The 24,246-nt window shown below is 37.9% G+C and overlaps 2 protein-coding genes across 3 annotated transcripts in view; one reads left to right on the plus strand and one right to left on the minus strand.

Annotated features, from left to right (window-relative positions):
* The window catches only part of LOC5578443 (mitochondrial proton/calcium exchanger protein), a 41,290-nt gene that overhangs the window by 13,840 nt on the left and 3,204 nt on the right, over positions 1–24,246 (plus strand). The window contains exon 1 of one of the 2 annotated variants that reach the window (XM_021852547.1): positions 23,894–24,173. The exons of the other annotated variant lie outside the window; for it this stretch is intronic. Within the exon in view, the coding sequence (XP_021708239.1) occupies positions 24,125–24,173 (49 nt within the window). The 5' untranslated portion in view covers positions 23,894–24,124. Of the gene's footprint in view, positions 1–23,893; positions 24,174–24,246 lie in introns of those variants that run through there. 2 annotated transcript variants of the gene reach the window in all.
* The window catches only part of LOC5578441, an 83,632-nt gene continuing 66,967 nt past the window's right edge, over positions 7,582–24,246 (minus strand). Inside the window, exon 4 of the mRNA XM_021852549.1 lies at positions 7,582–7,908. The gene's annotated coding sequence lies outside the window, so the exon portion shown is untranslated. The remainder of the gene's footprint in view (positions 7,909–24,246) is intronic.

A 24,246-nucleotide genomic window follows, 5' to 3' on the forward strand; every position in this document is an offset into this window, starting at 1 on the left:
TGGGTGAAAATGATACCCGTGCGCAAAACCAAGCTCGCTGCTCTAGTGCACGCAACGTGAGTACGAAAAGCCACTATTAACAAATTCTCCTGCATGCGTTGATGATCAGCATAGAAGTTTGTTTTCTTCGGGATGATTCAAATAATACGTAACGCAAAATTTGTCAATTTTAGACCCCCTCCCTCCCCCATGTAACAGCTTTTGTATGCAAAATTTAATATTTTTGTATGGACCATAACACTACGGAAGACCCCCTCCCTCCCCCTGTTGCGTTACGTAATATTTGAACGATCCCTTTGTAATTCCGATTGTTTTTGTCAGCGTGCAGTGTTGTGAAGATATCCACAGTATAAAATACTATTTTACTTAATATTCTATGCTGATTATCAATTTGTTACTAGTGGCTTTTCGTACTCATATTGCGTACACTAGAGCAGCGAGCTCGATTTGACGCACGGAGATCATTTTCACCCAATACCTTCAGGGCCGTTGGGGGACCACTTAGCGTCCACGTACGGACTTCAAATTTTTACCTGATTTTTTTCTCACCAAAACGAGCATTTGACAACGACGAACTTTTAAAATTTCGCATTTTCGAAAAATAAGGGACGGCCTACTGTACATGTCAATGGTTGCTACTCCGTGATTGATCAGAACTGGTAATAATTGCACTGCGATCCAAATGAATAAGGGATGGGAGTTTCCGCTTACTCTCGGAGTGCAATTTTAGCAGATCTAATATTATTGATCAATAACGACGCCGGCCAAGTCCTTACAGTCAGTTGGGATGGGGAAGGAATGATAGGGTGTAATGATTGTTGCTTCTAGAGACCGAGAATACCTCTGCATCTCCACAATCATCACGAAAAGGGTGTTTATTAGTGGAACAGGAAAAGATCTGGGAGTCACCTTTGGTCGGTGATGCGATCCATGGATAAGGAGGAAAATACGACTTATACTTAAAGCTAGTTTTTATTTTTGTCTCGAAAAGTTTTTGGTAAAAGATTTAAAATAAACGTCAACATCTACAATGTCAAACCATTCAAAAGAAGTTTTTATTATTGGCGAAAAGAGAAAAATATTTGCATATATTATAAATTATATGAAACAGGAATAATGCCGACACTTGTAGTGACGAACCATACATAGTTTGTTTGAAAATTACATAAGTGTATTGCTGTGCATTTTTGTCTCAAGAAGAAAAGTCTTTGGTAGAAGTTTTAAAAAATACGTCAACATTCATAATGTCGAACAATTCAAAAAAGTATCTTAAGTAATATCAAAAATTTTATATGTATATTAGAATTGTATAAAAGAAGCATAATGCCGACACTTGTAGTGACGAACCATACAAAGTTTGATTGAATATTACATAAAACTAACGCTTTCATGAAAAAATGTGTTATCATAAGCATGAAACGAGCTCACCAGTTGGTAATCCATCCTTGATTGAACACGAATGTTTTTCGCACTCACACAGCGCGAACAGTAAAACTTCTCGGTGCCCCGAAAACGAACCGTCTTGCTTGGACTTTCCGAAGCACTGCCCAGCAAAACACGCGAAACTAAACCAAACTCCCGGCGTCTCGAAAACGAAGCGTCTTGCTCGGGCTTTTCAAAACACTGCCCATCAAAACACGCGAAACAAAAACCAGACTCCCAGCGTTCCGAAAACGAAGCGTCATAATTCATACGTATCGAGTTGTAATGTTATCAACGTTACACAATTATAGTACCTGCCATCTATTGGGATCGAACTGACGATCTCATTATCCAGAGGACTCGAGGCTGCCCTTACTGCCACCATAGTTGCGAGTAAAGCAGCGCTCTGATGCTCGGGAGCATTTGGTTTTGTGTTTGTTTTTGTTCTGCAGAGATGTTCGCCACTTTCCATCACTGCTCGGACATTCACGCTCATTGCCAAAAAAACTGGATTGGGCCAACCGGTAACTAAGTAACAGTAGTGCGCGAACGTTGAACGTTACTTCATTGTAATTTATGGAGGTCAATATTGTCTAAACTGAAAAATATAAATTTCAGCCTATCATAAGAAAATTTAGTTTGCGTTTAAAAATGGCTAGAAAAATTATTGTGTATACATTTTCAGAAAGTAAATTAAGCGCATTTTACATGTCTGGTATACAAATAACGTTAATTTTAAATTTTAGCATTCATTTTACAATGTACCAGTAAAATATACTATATTTTTACTAGTTCACCTTAAAAGTTAAGGTATTCCACCGTATTCGGCTTGCAACCAGTTTGAGGTGGAAGCCTAGGCTCCACTCTTTCATGTGCTACCAAAAGTTTTTGCATATATTTGCGGATAGCCGAGATACATCGGTTCAAGTACATGCGAAAATTTAGTCGATTCTTTAATCCTATATTTTCAACTTCGCTGCTCTTCAAACAATCGACAAATTAAATAAGTTTGATTGATATGAAAAACAACTGAAGCAGTCATAATCCACTACTTTTGAGCAAGTTTACGTATATGGACTAGGTGACATTCAGAAATCTAGGTTGAGTTGATTGAAAATAAAGAATAATATTTTTTTCTAATTTTCGAGGCCATGATTTATATGGTGTGATAAGACCATAACAGAGGAATCTGTTTGAGGTTCCCAATATAGGAACTTATGCGTGGTTCTGGACAACATCCAAGTAAAGTTAATAGATTTTTGAAGAAACGGCTGAAATAGCTATGTTTTTGTACAAGTCGCAATGGCTTCCATTTTTTTATAGAAATTTAGTAGAAATTTTCTAAAAATAATCATACAAACTCTGTTTATTAATTTTCAACCAGGATTGAATCATTGGTATAACATTTTACAAAATTCATAAAGAACAAGTAGAAACATCGAAAATCTGCCCGTTTTAAAGTTTTATGGTTTACTAAGAGTGCATTGATATTTCCTAATAGATTATAAAATAAATAAAAATATAATCAAAAAAATATATTAAGGTTGCTTATCAACATCCTGTACTATTTCCCTATACTACGTTGGAATATCAGATAAATACAGTATACAAGATTTAAAAAAAAAACAGCACAAAACGGCCAGGTCGATAAGGAAAATTTAAAAAAAAAACGTTTGAATCCTTTTAAATTGCTGTCAAAAATATCGGCGTAATGTTGTCGGGAGAATGTTAGTAGTTTAATCATGTGAACTATTCAATTGTGCATAAATGAATCATCTAATTTTGTTAAAAAGAAAGGAATATTAGGAATTTTAATTAATTTATTTCAATTTAAATACAATCAAATACGAGATTTGGACAAAAAATCATGATTCTCATATAAGAATTTGCTGCACGTCATCATTTAATGGATTCTAGATGCTCTGATGTTTTAACACATCAAGTAACGACTTCATTACAGCTAAAATATTTCTGGAAATATTTTTTGAAAGTGATTTTGATCGAAAAAAGGCTTCAATTTTATTGTGAGTTGTCATCTTTTAAAACAAAATAGCATTTACAAAAATGTAGTTCATATTATCTTGTTCCATTTTGGACCATGCTTATATGGCTCTGTGATGATTTTATGGCTTCGTCATAGGTTATGTACATTGGAAACAATGCGTTATTAAATTTAATAGTGCAAATGATGAATTAAATGCAAATGTAATGTAAAGAACCAATAAATACATTAAATAAACAGTTGCCAATTCATTCCAAACAACTATGACAAATATGATCACATTTTGCAGGTATTTATCAACTATTCAGAGAAACTTTATAGTGTATCTTCAAAATACTTTGTAATGTATGGTATGAGTCATATCTTTGAAAATTTTGTAGTATGAAAAATGAGCGAATTTGAATTGATAATGCCTTAATTAATATATTATTCCAAACATTCATGATCCTTACAAATATTATCAATTCAATTAAAAATGCATCTTAGTCGTCCCAAACACGACTTTTTCATGCTTCCTTAAGTTTGTATTACTTTTAGGTTGGCTTTTGTTAATTTTGGAAGTGTTTGGAGTTTTGTCGCGAAATTATGATTTCTGGCCCATAGTGCACGGATGAGCCGCTAGGCAACTCCTTAATATAAGAATTGAGCGCTAATTCGCAGGACGATGAAATAAATTTGAGTGTTACGTCTGTCTGTCTGTGAAATTACGTTCAACAGTCAAATTCTTGATCTAGGGGATATTTAGTATTAACCCTATCACTTGCATTCCATGAAGTTTGTCAATTGTTTGGAATCCCTATTCAACTTAGAAAAATATTCGGCAGGACAAATGACACGATTATATGTTCTACCACGTTACCACGTACTAAAATTTAGAATTGATCTCATGAAATCTATGTTTAAGTTGAGTTATGTCAGCCAAAACTTCTATAGATTTTGAATGAGTAGAATTGAACAAATTTTCAAACTACGAAATTGTAACTTTTCAAGTTTGGAAAAAAATGTGTGAACAGCACTTGAAAAGGTGAAACAATTATAATGGTATAGCAAATCACCTTAGCTTACAGCGCTAAAATTGTTGGTTGGGTTTGGAAAGATTTTTTTTTTCGAAAAACTCTAAAGTTCATAGACATAAGTGTCAGTTTGAACAAATTGAGAGGCACAATGGAAAGATACTTTTTACCATAATTGAGAGGGTTAAAAGAAAAGAGGTTTAAGTGACAGTTTTTGAATTAATTTTAATTCCATGCAAATTAGAAAGCAAAAAACAAGCCAATCTTATACAAATTATGTTATTCTTCCTGTTGGATGAAACAATCAACTGAAAATACAATTTTGGAAACAGTAAAACTTTTCAGTATAAGGCTATCGCACCCTTATCTTTCCATCAACAAGATCAAATGGGATTTTTTGTTTGCTGTTTTCATAGGGAAACGGTTTCCTCTTTTTTTTTGTATGGTATTCAGTTGGAGCTGCCTGACAGCTTAACTTGTCAAGGCTGAACCCTCGGTCTGGCTTTTGGCAAGTTTCCCCTCTACCAGGACCAATACTCAGACGAACTAGGCTATGGTGCCCACATGAAAACTTTTTTTTTTATTCGTATTGTGACGTGGTAGTTTTTGAAAAATACCCATATTCCCTTGCTTCTGAGAAAAGGAAGCATTGTGAAAATCAGCAGCTCCATCAGCATTTGTTTGACACAGTAGTGTAGTAGTGTCATTACTAATACCACAGAGAAACAGACGTAACACTTAGAACAAATTTCGATAAAAATCATAGTCGCGAGAACATATACGCCCAATGCTAAAATCGGTGTGTTTGGCCGATCGACCAACAGGTGGCGGTAGTCTGTAAACGTCAAAGACGAACAAAAACGACGCGAGCGCTGCGGGTGGTGAGTTGGCCACCTACCATTTATTCAAATCGACCGTTAAAAAGGTGGTTGATGGACATCGATGAGAGTGTGACGTCTGTTTGTCTGTGCTAATACTGTCTAGTCATTTAAGTGCTATTTTCATTACTCCTGTCTTTTATGTAAGATTAGAGTCTTAAATGTCAATTGTCGTCAAGTCTTAACAAAATTAGGCTGTTTAGTAGTAGTTCTAGTTAATTTCGTTTTTTGTTGTTTAAGTATTTATTGGTCATTACGTTCATATATCCTTAAAGAAAAAAAAAGTCACTTTCCTTGTCTGTTCAAGAATTTCTCGAAACTAGCAAGTATTCCCTAATGATCGATCTCAGCGTCTTACTTTCCATAGTAATTATTATAGTGAATATTTAAGAGTAAAGTTATCTTAGGCTTCTATTACAGTCTCCTACAAGATTCACTTTTCGGTGGCAAATGCAATGCTTCACAACGCCTTCCTTTTTATTGTAAATTTTGCAAAAATGAAGCTGCAATTAGATTGTTTATACCATTGTTACAAAAGATGTATTCCTTGTTATGGTAATGTAAAAACTCTATTAAAATAAGATTGTCGCCACTTATTTCTACTCAGTGAATCTACTAGTCATTTTCCTCAGAGTAATATTCCCTACGTCGTATATGATAACGATGTGTCTAGCTAGCTAATAGTAAAAGTGGCTACGGATCATTCTGGTTAGCAAAAGGCAAACTGATCGTCGCGAATAGTATTAATGTCCACTTCGAATAGATTAATTATTTGAAATGGGCATCAACGCTATCAACGACGCAGAACGTCTGTTGGATCACATCCGAGATATTAGTGCGTTTATGCCATATAAATTATGACGCGGTTTTAAGCAAAAATGCCAAAATGTGATACCACCACTACAGGTTACGCCTTTGGTGTCCATCTAATGGGCTAATGGATTGTGCCCTCCCATCGCGGCAAGGTCGCATAACCAAGGGGAGGGATTTTCATACACGCTAAGATCAGTCTACCCAAATATGGGTAAAGTTTACCCATAATCGCCAAAAAGTGCACACACCGATTTTATGGGTAAAGTGGGAACTACTCATAAATAGGTAAACTCTTAAAACCCATAAATGGGTATTTAATTTAGAGCGAAATTAATAAAAAAATACCCAAATATGAGTTTTTCATTTTTCTTTTATTTGCTGATTTTCAATCATGAAAATAATAAACAAACTAGTTACAATATGCAAATACATGATGCAATAATTTTATTAAAAATTAATATGTATTGTCAATAGAACAGTTAAATATAAAGAAATTGATTTTTGATATTCGAGTGCTCGTCAGTTGGGTTTTATTCCAATCAGGGAACACCCAACCATTCACTCATCCCATCTAGCAGGACTCCAATGAGCGAATCCCCAACGTATCCGCACAACAGCGTTGCACATGATGCAGATGGTTGCAAATGACTGTCCCAGTAGAGTGACCGACCTTGAGCCAGCCAGATGAACGGATGTCCCACAGGTTGGAATTTTCTGGTTGACGAGATTGGATGCCGAGTACGTTAAGTATTCCAGAGTTTGACGGAGGAATATTGGATGCAGCAAATATCGCCATAAATACAACCTGAAAGAGAGAATGTTTCAAGTCTCCGTATGTTTTTATTGATAATAAATAGATAAATAAATACCTTTAAATTATCCAAGTGTTTTAGCAAAACATCTTAAAGATTGCAATCACCTCTTTGCTGTTACTGAATATCGTGCCGATAATTGTTGATGTTTTATTTTTCATCCAAATATGGGTATTTTATTACCAATATTTGGGTAAAACGACTTTACTCATAATGTGAGTGAATTTTACCAATTTATATTGGTAAATTTTACCCATATTATGAGTTTTATATAATAAACCCATATATGGGTAAATCAACTACCTATTTATGGGTAAACTGATCTTAGCGTGTACGGAAACTGTTTCCGTATGAAAACAATCCTATGCGTGCGTGTGCAGGAAAGAGAAAGGTGATTAAACGTCAGATTGCCTTAAAATCGATCACTTACTTTGCGTTTGGGCCCCTCAACATCGTTTAAGCATAGCGGAGCTCCGCAACATGCTCACCAGATGTTGATGGTGTAAACCGGGCGATAGATTTTAAAGAAATTTGTTCTAAGTGTTACGTCTGTTTGTCTGTGGAATAAGGTTCAACCACAAACTCCATAACTACCATTTTTGACACCCGAAGGGGTGGGTGTAACGGATTTTGTACACTTATTTTTTTTGCAAGAGCTGCAAGAACTTAAGTACACCATCCTACCCCTTTCAGTAAAAATGAAAAGAAAAAAACGGGTTTCAATGTAACATTCGATTGAAAAAATATTAATTTGGATGCTAACTGCTAATCTAAGAATGTCCAATTGGGTTCTTGGAATTGTCCAAAAGCTGTATAACAAAATCCACATGGTACAATAGGATAGTTGAATTTTGGATTCATCTGATAAGTATGAAATAATTTTCTAGAAACCCATTCATAGTACGTATTTGATTCGGTTCGCCTCGAATTCGTCTTGAATCAAGCTCAAGGAGCTCTGGAGATAGCATCTGGAAAGAGAGGGTTAAATAATAGCAAATGGATATAAGTAAACTTCTAAATCAATCAAAATTTCAGCGTTTTAAAAATAGCTGATTACGCAACATATGGAAAAATATAATCATTTCTATGCCTTTTATCTGCCCCTAGTGCCGCCTGTGTTCACAACACTTACACCTCCTGTACCAAAGATACATATAGAGAGTTAAAAAGCAGAAGAAAACAGTAAAAACCAGTTCATTAGAAATACGCGTGACTTTGGGAATCGTATGATCTTGGATTGTTTATTTTAGCATTTTCTTATTGGATGCATCAGGGGCCATGCTGCATAGCCGCAATATTTTTAAGCCGGATTTAATCTATTTCGACAAAAAATACTCCTGTCTGATTTGCGTACAGTTTCTTAGGCAGTTGTAATTTTACGTAGTTGGCTTATCTGTGGTCACTGATAGTATTATTGTAATCAATTCAAGGCTAAGTATTTTGATTTTTTGAATTTGGCTGTTTTTTGTATCACAATGCACGCAATAGTCACGTGTAGGCTGTTGTTGACGTATTATTTTACAAAGTATGTATGTAGGTTTATATTTTGTTCGCCGGTACCTACCAACAAGTTGTTGGACTTTCTACTCTTCTGCTTATTCTCATCTATACATACACTTCATTGACACACTGAATCAGCTTTGTGTTTTCGGTGAACTTAAAAGAAAACTCGTGTCGTCCTTTGGCACAGTTGTTGGGTTGTGCATGATTCTGCTGGTTAGCGGAAAAGCTCTAAATTTAAAACGTGATTCGCGTCATCGTCGTATGAGTTTCTGTCTTCCTCTCGTCCGTCATTTCATATAGCTATAGTACAAAACTGGGTCTTCGTACGATGGTGTTCGTAGTTCAGATTTTGCTGCACAAAGAAGCTGAATGGTCTTTCTCGTAGTGTGCTGACGCTGAATGTATCGCTGTAAACAGCTGTTCGATGTTTTGATTTTTTTTTCTGTGTGTATGATCTTGAACGTTGAACGAACTGAACGACACATAGGTACCTGCATATATTGTATGATGATAGTTATAGTGACACGGAAGAATCAGTATCAAAAGAGTACTTAGGGATAATTTTTCCCTCGATACAAATGCAATTAAAAAAATAAAATTTTCCAAGGGGCGATTAAAAAGTGATATACATACTTATTTCAATCGCATTTTGAAAACAGTTCCAGGACACGGACAATTTTGAAACTTTAGGTTCTAGTTCAACGTTTAACATAGAATCAGAATATGTAAAAAAACTGGATACTCCGAGCAAGCCAATCAACCTTGGAAGCGTACATAATAATATTTAGCTGAAAAGCAGGCCCTGTCTCAGTTGGGGCGAAACACTGGAAAGAAGAAAAGGAATGTCAAACTGGAAAATAATAGATATACTGTGCCTTGGATGATGTGATTCTAAAGATGCACTTCATAACACATCTCAAACTAAGGGTCTGTTACGTTTAAAAAGTTATTTTCAAAATAAAATCAAAATGATAGATCTTTCTGGCGATAAACTAGCCGCAGGTATATGTGCTAAAAGTCACCCTAATACAAAAAAAGGAAAAAGTGTCAGTTCTGATATCATAAACAACCCTGCTTGGATAGCAGACATATTTTTGACACCTGTCAAATTATTTTTTAAACAATGTTTATTCAAAATCCGGATTTCAACAGGGGTTTCGATCATTTTAATTTTAAGCATAACTACTTTGAAGTATTCTAAGTGAAAATACATAAATTGGACCATAGCTTACGTCAAACCAGTCTCATATGAGGGCCCAGAAGAATTTGATTTTTTTTAATTATGTACCTTTTCAAAAAAATATATACACTAAAGTGTGTTTCAGGCGTTTTTTTTGCGCGGGTTCACGCGCTTTTTTGACGCGGTTTGGCGTAAAAAAGAGTTATTTCAAAAACCGACGTAAAAAACCTTAGTCAGATTTGTTTCCATACAAAACAATGTTTTACATTTTTATTCGTATGGTCATGTACGTCCAAAAACATGAAGACTTTTTAACGTCATTGTTTTTTAAATAACGTGTTTCTACGTCATTTTTTTTAAACAACGCATTTTTTCGTCATTTTTTGAAATATACATGCAGAAGAATTTCTTTACGTAATTACTTTTACTTGGTCACTTTTTTCGACCTGTAGGCGAATTCCGGCGCGTATTTTCTTCGAAGAAAAGAAAATTTTCTTGCTGGTGCGTAATGGAAGAAAATTTCTTCTCTTCGAAGAAATTGTGCGCCGGAATTCACCTACTGGTCACTAAAAAGTCACTATTTTTCAACAAAAAGTCACTTTTGCAGAGAAATAGTAACTAAAGTCACTATTTTCGTGATCTATGGATAATGCAATTTAAGGCTGATCAGCTTTTCAAACACAAACAGCAAGAAATAGAAATTTGTTATTATAAAGACAAATAGAGTGTGATTTGAAAATCAAAGCATAAAGAAATATAGGGATTGCAGGCTATCTTTAAAAAAAAAAAAAAAAATCAGATGAATATTTCGTAGACATTTGTGGGCTGTATTTGCTGGCCGAAATATTTGAATAAAGTTTGGCGTAAACCAGGATCAATAACTGACAGACTTCTTGAATAAATTACTAGTTGAACTTTTCGCAGTAATCTGCGGAAGGAACCTCAACCTGCCCCTCTGAAAGAATATCATCAAAACTCCTCCGGAAGCAGAAACGGTTAGGAATAACAATCAACAAAATTTAAAGGGTTTGTCAGGAACACGTCCAGGGCTTCAAAACCAACTACTAATTGTGCAAGAAATAATTTCAGAAATTTCATTAGAAATTCCAACAAATACCTAAGCTATACATTTTTCCATTGATCAACCCTCGATACTATTTTTACACAACTTTGATCAACTATTTCTATACAAAAAAAGATGTTCCTATAATGAGTGCTTGAACATTGTTAAACAATAAATTATTAAATAGTGATATTAGTAGCGATTTGTTAAAAATGCTTAAAGTAATTCGTGTTGTACTTCTACTTCAAAATCTTCAATAAATTTTGGCCATGGCCTGCAGTTAGTTCGTCATGATCAGGAATTTCAAAAATTGTATTACGAGTTTGTTTTCCGGAGTTGGTATTTGATAAACTACGAGTTTTCTTCCAATTGAAATCATAAATTTTAAAGAGTAACCTACTTCTTCTTCTTGGCATTTACGTCCTCACTGGGACAGAGCCTGCTCTTCAGCTTAGTGTTCTTATGAGCACTTCCACAGTTATTAACTGAGAGCTTTCGTTTGCCAAAGTTGCTATTTTTGCATTCGTATATCATGTGGCAGGTACGATGATACTCTATGCCCAGGGAAGTCAAGGAAATTTCCATTACGAAAAGATGCTGCACCGACATTTTCAGCATGGCTTTGCTTTGTAGCCGCGGACTCTAACCACTCGGCTAAGGAAGGCCCCTAAAAGAGTAATCTATACCAAGTCAACCCGTATAGGCCTGAGTGAAAGCAAAAATGCTAAAACCCTCACCACTCAGCGAATACTAAACGGATTCAAATTATATTTTGTCAGTATACTGGCTCACATATCTAGTTTCTAAAAGTGGCCAGAGGATTTCGGAAATGTTCCTGTGGCCGGAGTTATTCCGGTGGATCACTGGGTCAGGTCGGATGCAAAGAATGTCGTGGTTTTGTGCCCCTGTAGGTAGGCAAATTCCAAGTCACAGATAATTTCCGGAATCGTCTATAATGTGGCCACTTTACCAAGGAGTTTAAAGTGAACGCATCAGTGTAAAACTTTTGAGAAATGATTTCATTGGATAACCTTAAGTATTGCATTTGTTTAATCCTTCAAATGATCATTTTCGTGTCCCCGGGTGTCTCAAATTTACGATAAAGTGGTCAATTTGTATGTAAACATCTGTGTCAACATTATGGGAATGCTTTTCAGTAAACTGCTATGTTTGATTTCTACTTCAAGAGAACTGAAACGGTTTAATATCTAACAAATCTATAGCCGGTTCTTCCGGGCATTAAGTCTGAGTAGCCACATCTGGTACTCTCTAAACGGTGAAAAACTCTTTATTTGGGATGTTGAGTATCAGATTTTAATGATTTATGCAAATTAAAATTATTGCCATCTATCTATATAAATAAAAATGGAGTGGTGTTTGTATGTCACGAAATGGCTCAAGAACGGGCTATCGGATTTTGAAAATTCTCTCATAGTTATGATCCTGAAGTGCTCCGACGTGTTTGCGTTCATATAAATTTCAGGATATTCAACAGAAAAGTTGTAAAAACAAGATTCAACGGAACTATAATTTTGAATGGGACGTTTTCATGGTATTTTTCTATAGCCTACTTGATAGCAAGACGAAGTTTGCCAGGACCACTAGTTACAAATAAATAAAGTTAACATGTCATGTCCCAAAAAATCGTCCTTTATTACCCGACTTGACCCAGTGAGCCACTGGAATAACTCCGGCCACAGGAATATTCCCGAGTTCCTCTGGCAACTTTTAGAAACTACCCAAGTAACCACAAGCATCATACCATTGCATTAATTTGGTCGAAAGTCAACATTTTATGCATTAATAATGTTATCATGCATTTATTCAAAAACTGTCAAGCAATGATGCATTTGAATAACATTGTAAATGCTTTGTAGCATTATTTTAATATAGCATTATGCTAAGCACACAGACAAACAGACGTCACACTCTTATCGGTGTCCATCTCACCACCCGCAGCGCTCGCGTCGTTTTTGTTCGTGTTTGACGTTTACACACTACCGCCACCTGTTGGCCGATCGGCCAAACACACCGATTTTAGCATTGGGCGTATATGTTCTCGCGACTATGATTTTTATCGAAATTTGTTCTAAGTGTTACGTCTGTTTCTCTGTGCTAAGCATTTAGAGTGAATATCTAGAAAGATTCGCGAATCAGGCGAAACTGACAATGTACACAATTTAAGAAAATATAGCGTTGGAATTGTAGCTCGATTGTCTATTCACTGCACTTGAACTTTTCCCCTATCGATAATTTAACTATTCAAAAAACACAAATTTGTAGAAGACGAAACTTCACCTCATGCCAAACCACACACTTTATTGATTACGCCTGTGTTTTTGTTTATCAAAGTGATGGGCGCATCTGAAATCGAAATCAAAACACGGCGAGAGTAAACGGCGACACTGCAAACAAAAAATAAACAAGGCGTACATGGCGGGCTTAATTGAAAGCAGAATGTAAACACGGCGCAAAAGTAATAGGCGACACTGAAAATAATATCGATTACAGGCTCATAACATTGGGCGATACTGGCATCCTTGAGTGCGTTTAAGGCGAAACCTTATAATATTTGTTTTAGTATGAAATAGCAAGGGAAATTGTAGGAGGTGTGTGTGGTATTGATGAGGATTTTAAAACTAGGTTTATGAAATGTGTATTTAAGTGGAAAGGTTAAAGTTTGAGTATGTTTTTTCCAATTGGGATTAAAAATTGCACATGACAATTTCAGTGGTTATTTTCTCATTGTTATTGATTTGTCAGATAGGCCCTTATCGCGAATCCCTCTCGATATACAATTATGCTGTCGTACAAGATTGCATAACCTCATTAAACGCATTCGAATCTGTAATAAATAAGTAAGATGATCTAGCACGTTTGCACTCGCTCATTTCGTTTTGTGGGATATGGAAGAATAATGAAATGACTTTCTTTCATCTCGAACCCCCATTTCATGATCTTAGGATATATGTATTCATTCAAATTATTGTATTTTATCTACGAGACTCTTTTATTCATAAGGAGCGAGAGGAAATGTCGATCATTTTCTCTCCCCCGAAATCTGTTTAATGCGCAAGGGCTTTGTTTTGTGGATTAAGTTCTGTTATTTCCTCTACGAGAAAGAATGGTGATCAAATTATTTCTATTGATGTTTCATTTGGTGAGGAAAGGAAATCAATCGCTGAAGACAATTCTTTCTATTCGTAATAACTGGGCGAATAGTAATGGTTAACACACAAAGTGGCTTTGTTTATAAGAAACTTTTATCCTACCTTATCATATCAGCAGCTTTAGCACAGGACACCAACGCGCCAGGCATCCAGCACACCATCATCCTAGTTGTGAGTTCGAATCCTGATTCCAACAAAAAAAAATCATTGAGGTGGTAAAGAAGAATCATTGGACTCATTATTTTGTTTACTTTCAACGCATGCCCTAAATATACATAATTTTAAGCTAATATACATCATGAACCCTAAAAATACAACCATAAATGCCTTAGTAGGGCTTGTGCATTAAAACTGCTTTACTAATTTGGTTGTTGTGGGGCCCTTTTCCACTTTAATTATGCTTTATAAAGCTCTTAACGGTTATGTCACTTTAAAACAAAATCTGATAGCATACTATAGAGCAAACATAAAGTATTCATATATAGCTTCGTGGTTACTTGGGTAGATATGTGAGCCAGTATACTGACAAAATATTATTTGAATCCGTTACGTATTCGCTGAGCGGTGAGGGTTTTAGTATTTTTGCTTTCACTCAGGCCTATACGGGTTAATATTCGTCTCGTTAAGTTAAATCTCCAATGCGCCATGCCGCCATATTTTTGACCCTTTATGGCAATCAAATTTTATCCCGGGCAAATAACATTTAATAACCATGTCAAATATTGTAGTTCTCTACATTCGAAATTCACTCCACATAGAACGTATTTTAAATCTAGTCATTTTTATGAAATTACTATTTCAAATAAACTAAAAAACTAATCGTAGGCTAGGAGAAGTGGATGAACTTGTCATTCAAATATTTGTCAACTTTCATGCAACAACTACTTTTCCTGTGACACACCACATTTTTATTGCTGTAAACCAGCAAATTTTTGCTGATTTTTTTTGTGCTGTAAATTTAGCAATCGATCCAGCAAAATAAAATTTGCTGATCTTTCAGCAAAGCAAATTCTCGTTTCTTGCTGTTTTTCAGCAATGTCGGGTCGCCCGACGGTGTTAAAATTTAGTTATTTTTAGGTCTACGTCGAACTAATTCTATTACTTTTTTTATTGCAGTTTGAAACTGTTACAGAGGACAACTAAGAAGTGGTACAGGAAATTATTTTCCGCAACTTTTTTCCACTGAAAATATTAAAATAAGATTGTACGCCGCCAACTTGTTACGGAGTAACAGTTGACAGGTTAACAATTTTTCGCTCTATTATGCAATAATGGCTGAAACATCTCAGAAATCTCTTACCTATCGTAATGTTCTCAATGGCCTCAAAGGTTTACGCATGAGTTTAAAACGTTAATTCACATATTCAGTAAAATATATCAATTGTTTTCACTTACCCCATTTACCCACTTGCCCCGCGGTACCTTAATATAATAATATCTTGTCTTAAAAACAATGAAACAATGCTTATACGTTGCATGCCATATACGTTTATTTTCACAAACAAATAAACACGGTTTTTCTGGGATAAAGGGATGCAGAGAAAAAGCACCGTCTACCGTTTCGCATTGATGCCACCTAGAAATGAACATTTTAGTAATTCTTTAATATTTGATGGCTTACTAAATATTCAGTACTTACTAAATACGATATTCAGAAGGATATTCACTCAAACATGTACAAACAATGTGACTGTTCAATTGAATATTTTTTCAAGCTCCAATTTTCTTGTTTTAAACTTATCGGTTGACACAAAGAACTTGCTGATACGAAATCAGTAATTACACTGCGGAACACGTTTTTGTCTCAAGTATCAAAATACCACTATTTACTCAATTAGGAGTTGCTGAATCCATTGCCGTTTTCAAAAATATCATAGCACGTCTAGTTTTTGAGATTATGACTGTTGAAAATGCTAAATTTGACAATTTCAGCCAACTTGCATACAACTTTTCCAACTTGTATGGCAATTTATTTGCTTGATTTATCACAAAATTCAAACTTCATGTGTTAAACAATACTTTTCAACAAAGTTCATAATTCTTCCGCTGGTAAAATGTTATTTTTTGGTGGTTCTGAAAAGTATTGTCTTATGCCATATAAGAGAAACGAAGAATTTTATATGGAGACTGCAAGCATGTTGAAAAAATCGATTTAAACTGAATTTAATAGCAAAATTTACAATCAAATTATATCTAAATTGAAAGTTCAAGTAGTATTTTGCATGACTGTTGGATTAAATCACAAAAAAGTTTAATAAATTATACTTTAAATTTCATGTAAACATTAATACAACCTGTGTTTTATACAACTTTGGCGACCTGTAGCTAAACATTGTGACGTGCTGGAACATTTCTGAGAACGGCATCAAATTCCGCGTCGCAAAATCTACTAGAGACACCTAATTTGATCATTGAGACACCAAAAATGTCATTTTTGTTACGCTGTGTTATGTTTGTAAAGGGGCTGTCCATTTATTACGTAAGACATTTTTCGGGGTTTTTCAACCCCCTCTCCCCCCATAGTAAGATTTTTTGTATGAAAATTAAAAATAAATTGTATGGTGCGTAAGAAATCTCAGACCCCCCTCCCTCATAAACCCTTACGTAATTAATGGACCGCCCCAAACCAGCAGCAAGATTTCAAATGGATTGCTGGTTATCACTCATGTGTCATACAGTGAATCCACAATTAAGAATCACCCACAATTTATGAATCAGCTGCCTTTTAAGGACAAAATAACAGTAAAAAATAGCACAAAACATCACGGAAACATTTTCGCTTATAATTTATTTTGAGTAAAATTGTTTACGTGATGTTTTGTGTTGATTTTTGTTGTTATTTTGTCATTTAAAGTCAGCTGATTCATTAATTGTGGACGATTCTTAATTGTGGATCCACTGTATAAATTACTGAAAGCCAGTAAAACTAATGTTGTTGACAAGTATCCAGCAAGTTAGATTGCTGAATTCCAGTAAAAAATTTCAGAAGTGCTGTACATCAGTAAAATGGAGTATTGCTGGATTGGTTTCAGCAAACGAAATTGCTGGAAGAATGATCGAAAATTTGGTGAGGATCTAGAATCTAGGTGAACAACTTTTCCTAGCCTATCAGGGACACGAGAAGAACCCCTCATGCCAAAGTGAATCATGGAAGTAGTGCTTCACGCTATTTAGTGTTCTCCCTATAGGTCTTAAATAAATTGTTAATACTTTATCTAGAGCCAATAAGTTTATCTTTAGTAAAAGACATTCAACCAGATAACTACGCAAACAATAAAATGAAGATAATTTCCCTTGCAAACTGTTACCTTACTATAGATGTGTGCCTGATACTTGTGTGCGCTCAGACAGCTGATGCCTTTATAACGTATACGTGCGTATTGCTAGTTAGCTTCAAGCTGATGTAGATGTATGTTATACACCAACGAAACCGAGACTTCTGACTTATTGCATTCTTCCTTTGCCCAACAGGAAAACCCTGTTCACGTCTCCTGCTTATTCAGTACCACAGCGGAATTTCTCCTGTGATGTTTGTTTGGTGCACTCTTTGAGAACACTAACAATCATTCCTCGTCGTGCGCTCTATCGAGACGGTCGACTTTATTCCGTGCTCTGAACCATTCGTTTTTTCGGTAGAGTTTTTCTCCAAGTGGAGTTTTTATATCATTCGCTCATCCTACCAGTGAACGAAACGGTAATCGCGCATCACGTGGAAGCAGCTAGTCCTGGCATAGTCCTACGGCTAGACTGTGCGTCGAAGCATCATCGAAGGGCAAACCGGGGGTCCCCCCTTCCCGTCATCTATCGTGCCCATCGCAGACAAACATCAACGCGCTTTCATCGTAGTAGCCAGCTCCAGCAGATCGAACGAGCCAAGGTCATCATACGAGAAAACGCCTGTTTGACTACCTACAGTAAGCAGAGGAACAAGCTGTAGCACGCTGTGGTTAGGTAAATTGTTCCTTTTCTTGGTTGCATTGTTTGCCGTCGGTCGGACAATTTCATCTACGTTGATTTACACAGTGGTCTTGAAGTGTTTTTTCCCTTGAAATTTTTTTTTTTTTTTTTGCTGAATTATTATTTTTTTTTTAATAATTTGATTTTTTTTTCGTGTTGCATTAATATTGATTAACTCACATAGCAGTGCAAAATCAATCAAATCACTTTTTTTTTGGGTTATTGCCATTGTTATTTTCCTCGAAGCGTAAACAACGCTACATTCTGTGAGCTAAACCAATAGAATAGAATAATATTCTGTGAGCTAAATTAATAGAAGTTCACTTGTAAATATTAGTTAGGTTTTAGATTTTTTCCTTGTGTTAATATTACAACACAATGGATCCAAATGATGAAGGCGGGGGCGATTCGCAGTTTCTGATATCCTCCGAAGACGAGTCAAACAATAATTTTGTTGAAAATGTCTCCCCTATGGAGACCGGCGTATTAGAAACAGGGTCTTCTCCCCTACAAGGAGCGCCTGAATTACAAACTCCAGTGAGGTTGCCTGAAATCGAAAACTCCATTACCCATCTTTCTGAGGATGAATCTATTGAATCACCATCGTACGAAACATTGGTCAGTCCACAAGTACCCATGGAAACATCATCTGTGAATTCTTCCTCTGCACATCAACGGCAAGCGCTCCCCTCCACCCCTGGTAAAGCGAACCCCCGCCAGAAAGCTTACCCGCCCGGATCTAAGGGTCCCTTTCTGGTTTTTTTCCGGCCCAAAGGTAAACCGTTAAACAAATTGCAAATCGAAAAAGATTTGGCAAAGTCGTTTCGGGGCATCGAGTCTGTAGATGCACCCAGTCGTGACAAGCTCCGAATCACTGTCAGTGATCGTGAACAGGCAAATAGAATTGCTTCCTACGAGCTCTTCTCGATGGAGTACAGAGTATACATACCGAGTCGAGACATTGAGATCGCAGGGGTTGTCACCGAACCGTATTTGAGTTGCGCTGACATCAAAGCTGGTGCTGGAGGGTTAAAAAACCGTGATGTTCCCCCAGTCACTATCCTTGATGTCAGACAAATGAATCAGGTGGCTCCTGATGGCACAAAACAGCCCTCAAATTCGTTTTGCGTCACATTCTCTGGATCGGCGCTCCCGGACTACTTGGTGATCGGGAAACTTCGGTTACCCGTTCGCCTCTATAAACCTACGGTCATGCACTGTGATAAGTGCCAACAGATTGGTCATACCACACCTTTCTGTTGTAACAAACCACGATGCGCTAAATGCGGTGAGCAACATGTTGAGGGTGCCTGCAGTACAGAACCTAAGTGTACATGCTGTGGTCAAGCTCCACATGAGCTCACCACATGTCCTAGGTATATAGAGAGGGAGAAACATCAAATTCGATCTCTACAGCAACGGTCGAAGCGTTCTTACGCAGAAATGCTGAAGAAGATCGCCCCAGCTGTTGCTCCGCCAGCCCAACCAATAGCTAGCAACAATATCTTCACCTCCCTAGCTGACGATGAGCAAGGTTCTGACTCTGAGGAGGGTGAAGAGTATACTATTGTGCAAACAGGATCAAAGAGAAAGCGAGCTGTTGCTAGACAGCTGCGACATCGTCAGCAAATTTCTCAAAACGCACAGCAGGAACTCCGACCTTCCCTGAAAAAGTCAAGAAGTGGCGAAAATGCTATTAAAGCAAATCCACCAGGTTTCCGACTTGTCCCTGGAGATTTTCCGTCACTTCCGGGATCATCTAAAACCCCAGATATCCCAGTTTTTCGCCCAGAAAGCCAACACGCAAATATTCCTTCGGCTCGACAGGAAAGTGTCGAAACTTCCGACAAACTAACACTTTCTGGGATTGTGGAATTCATCTTCAAAATATTGGAAGTTTCTCCCACAACAAGAAACCTCATTAACATGGCACTTCACTTCGTGAAACCTCTTCTGAAACGTCTGTTTTCACAATGGCCGATTCTTGATTCGATCATATCTCTCGATGGATAATTTAACCAACGAGGTCGGGGATATGATCGAAATCCTACAGTGGAATTGTAGAAGCATTCTTAAAAACATTGATGCGTTTAAATTTTTAGTCCACAGCACGCGCTGTGACATATTCGCCCTTAGTGAAACATGGCTCACTTCTGATAAAGATATTTCTTTCCACGATTTTAACATTATCCGTCAGGATCGAGGGGACGGTTATGGAGGGGTGTTATTGGGGATCAGAAAACTCCACTCCTTTTATAGAGTTGACTTCCCCTCGATGACTGGCACCGAAGTAGTCGCATTGCAGGTCACGATACGAGGCAAAAACTTTAGCATAGCAAGTGTGTACCTGCCGCCGAGCGCCAGGGTATCTCGCAGAGACCTTGCAGCCATCTGCTGCGCTATGCCGGCTCCACGGTTAGTCGTTGGCGATTTTAATTCGCACGGTACAGCCTGGGGGTCAATGTATGACGATAACCGTTCGTCCTTGATATACGACTTGTGCGACGACTTCAACTTGACAATTTTAAACACTGGGGAAGCAACACGTGTAAAACCTCCAGCTCCTCCAAGCATGTTAGACCTCTCAATCTGTTCGAATTCGCTATCATTGGATTGCACGTGGAAAGTGATTCAAGATCCCCATGGTAGTGATCACCTGCCTATCAAAATTTCAATCACCAATGATTCGTGTCAGGCCCGCCAGATCGACCTAGCGTATGACCTCACGAAACATATTGACTGGGGAAAGTACGCTGAATTGATCATCGATGGCGTGCAGTCGGTCGAGTTACTTCCTCCGTTGGAAGAGTATCAGTTCCTATCCGAATTAATCGTCAACAGTGCTCTTCAAGCACAGCGTCGACCAATACCGGGATCGAAAGTTCGACGTCGGCCACCCACCCCGTGGTGGGATGAGGAGTGCACCGCTGTATATCGGGAAAAATCCGCCGCGTTCAAAATATACCGGAAACGCGGTTCTCGTGAAAACTACGAGCGCTATACCTCTCTTGAACGCAAGTTTGGTAGCCTTGTCAAAGCGAAGAAACGAGGATATTGGCGAAATTTCGTAAACGGTCTTTCGAGGGAAACGTCGATGACAGCATTATGGTCCGCCGGGAGAAGAATGCGCAACGCGTCGATGGTAAATGAAGATAAAGAACACTCTTCTCGGTGGATCTTCCAGTTCGCTAAGAAAGTGTGTCCTGACTCCGTTCCCGTGTACAGGACGGTTCGCGCTTGTTTGCCAGAGAGAAACGAAGTTGATAGACCCTTTTCGATGCTTGAGTTCTCACTTGCTCTCCTTTCATGTAACAACTCCGCCCCAGGAATGGATAGGATTAAGTTCAACCTGCTCAAAAACCTCCCAGACGTCGCGAAGAGGCGCTTGTTGGACTTATACAATCAGTTTCTTGAAGCCAACATTGTTCCGGATGATTGGAGACAAGTGAGAGTAATTGCCATCCAAAAGCCCGGAAAACCCGCGTCGGATTACAACTCGTACCGCCCTATCGCGATGCTGCAGTGCTTACGCAAGCTGTTAGAGAAGATGATTCTTTATCGGCTTGACAAATGGGTTGAAGCGAACGGCTTTCTTTCAGATACGCAATTTGGTTTCCGCAGAGGCAAAGGAACGAACGACTGTCTTGCGTTACTTTCAACAGAAATCCAACTAGCCTATGCTCAAAAGGAGCAAATGGGCTCAGTATTTTTGGACATTAAGGGGGCTTTTGATTCAGTATGCATAGATGTCCTTTCAGACAAACTCCACGATTGTGGACTTTCATTATTATTAAACAACTACTTGTATAATTTGTTGTCTGAGAAACGTATGAGCTTTTCTCACGGTACCTCAACAACTTCACGAATAAGTTACATGGGTCTCCCCCAGGGCTCATGTTTAAGTCCCCTTCTTTACAATTTTTATGTCAGAGACATAGATGATTGTCTCGTGGAAAATTGCTCGCTAAGACAGCTTGCGGATGATGCCGTTGTTTCTGTAACAGGACCAGGGGCGGATGATTTGCAAAGACCACTGCAAGATACTCTAGACAATTTGTCTACTTGGGCCTTGAAGCTGGGTATCGAATTCTCTCCGGAGAAAACTGAGTTGGTTGTCTTTTCTAAGAAGCGTGATCCTGCAAAGGTAGAGCTTCAACTCATGGGTAAGGAGCTTGCTCAGGGTATTTCACACATGTATCTAGGGGTCTGGTTCGACTCTAAATGCACCTGGGGAAAGCACATCAAATATTTGTACCAGAAATGCCAGCAACGAATCAACTTCATGCGTACCCTCACTGGAACATGGTGGGGAGCCCACCCGGAAGATCTGATAAAGCTATATCGAACAACGATTTTGTCGGTCCTCGAATACGGTAGCTTTTGTTTTCAATCCGCCGCGAAAACACACATCCTGAAGCTGGAACGTATCCAGTATCGTTGTCTTCGGATCGCGCTAGGATGCATGTCCTCAACTCATACGATGAGTTTAGAGGTTTTAGCAGGAGTACTGCCTTTATCAGATCGGTTCGCGGAATTATCGCTACGCTTCCTCATCCGATGTGAGGTGTTAAATCCATTGGTGATTGGAAATTTTGAAAAGCTAATCGAACGAAATCCTCAAACAAAATTTATGACACTGTACTACTGGTACATGAGTCTGGAGGTTAACCCTTCATTGAATGCTCCAAATCGTAGTTGCTTCCCAGACTTCTCCAGTTCTACTGTAGGTTTTGATCTGTCCATGAAGCAAGAAATCCATGGAATTCCAGATCATCTCCGATCGGAGTATATTCCACTAATTTTTGCAAACAAGTTCGGTCATGTCAGCAGCGACAGAACGTTTTACACTGATGGGTCAAAAACAAATGATTCCACTGGATTTGGTGTCTATAACGAATTTCATAGTGCCGCCCATAAACTTCAAAACCCATGCTCAGTATACGTCGCAGAATTAGCGGCTATACATTATGCATTAGAGCGAATTGCCTCTCTTCCCGCTGATCGATATTTCATTTTTACGGATAGCCTCAGCTCCATTGAGGCTATTCGTTCAATGAGGCCGGTAAAGCACTCCTCGTATTTCCTTCGCGAAATACGATCTTCATTGAGTGCTTTATCGAATCACAACATCACCTTGGTATGGGTCCCTTCACATTGTTCGATACCGGGCAATGAGAAAGCAGACTCACTCGCCAAGGTGGGCGCTATGGAAGGCGATACTTATGACCGTCAAATCGCCTTCAATGAATTTTTTGCAATTGCTCGTCAGCAAACCCTGCTCAGTTGGCAACAAAAATGGGACAATGGTGACTTGGGTAGGTGGTTGCATTCCATTCTCCCTCAGGTGTCCAAGAAGCCGTGGTATAAAGGGTTAAACATGAGTCGAGATTTTATCAAGGTAATGTGTCGGCTGATGTCCAACCACTACTCTTTGGGATCGCACCTCTATCGAATAGGGCTCTCAGACAATAACCGTTGCGGTTGTGGTGCAGGATACAGAGACATCAATCATGTGGTGTGGTACTGTTCCGAATACGGCATTGCCAGATCCGATTTATGTGAATCCCTCAGGGCCCGAGGGAAACCAGATAAGGAAGACATTAGAGATGTTCTGGGTAGGCTGGACCTCGAATTTATGATGCTCATTTACAAATTTTTAAAGCAAATTGACGTCCTTGTTTGATTTCCTACTTTGGTTGTTCAGTCCAACTCGTCCTCCATTTGGTCTTCGTCTGTCCGCCTTGTGTTCTTGGAATACGTTTGTTTGTTCCGTTACAGGTTGTCATGTCCACTCTACGGTTGACCTGCAGCAACAACGCGAAACACTACATAACGCTGCTGAACGTCAACGAGCATCCCCTAAATCCTATCCTTCCCCGATAATTTTTGTACTCCCTAATCTCGACCAAACCGCGAGTTTTACGGTTCCCCAAAACTAATATAGAACGTTAAGAAGCAAATGTGATTTTGTAAAAAAAAAATCAAATGAATTCGGCTCCGTTATGCCTAATGGCGCTTGAGCCTGAGAAATAAATGAATAAGTAAAAAAAAAAAACACTAACAATCATATACTACATTCAAATAAAACTTTTCTTGTAAGAAAGTTGTGGTGTTCTAATATATTTCCTATAGTGGAAAACATAGACAACACCAGCCTGTGCAATCTGCGGCGCCTTTGAGTCTGTAAATATCTGATTCAAATCGTGCTCGCTAATAGTCTCTCTTGTGCGCTCAGTTGAGAGACCGACTAATTGATTTCAACTGTCAAAGTTGTTGCGTGTAGGATTTATTTTATTTTTTTGAATAAGAAAATGAAGGTGCTGATTGTTTTGGGTCACTTTGCTGCTCCGGGATGTTGTGGTAATTTTTTTGAATATTCTCTTTATTTGTAAAAACTGTGTCATTTGCACATGCCCTTGAGAATTATATACTG

This window comes from Aedes aegypti, chromosome 3 (genome assembly GCF_002204515.2).
Source record: "Aedes aegypti strain LVP_AGWG chromosome 3, AaegL5.0 Primary Assembly, whole genome shotgun sequence".
Taxonomy (NCBI): domain Eukaryota; kingdom Metazoa; phylum Arthropoda; class Insecta; order Diptera; family Culicidae; genus Aedes; species Aedes aegypti.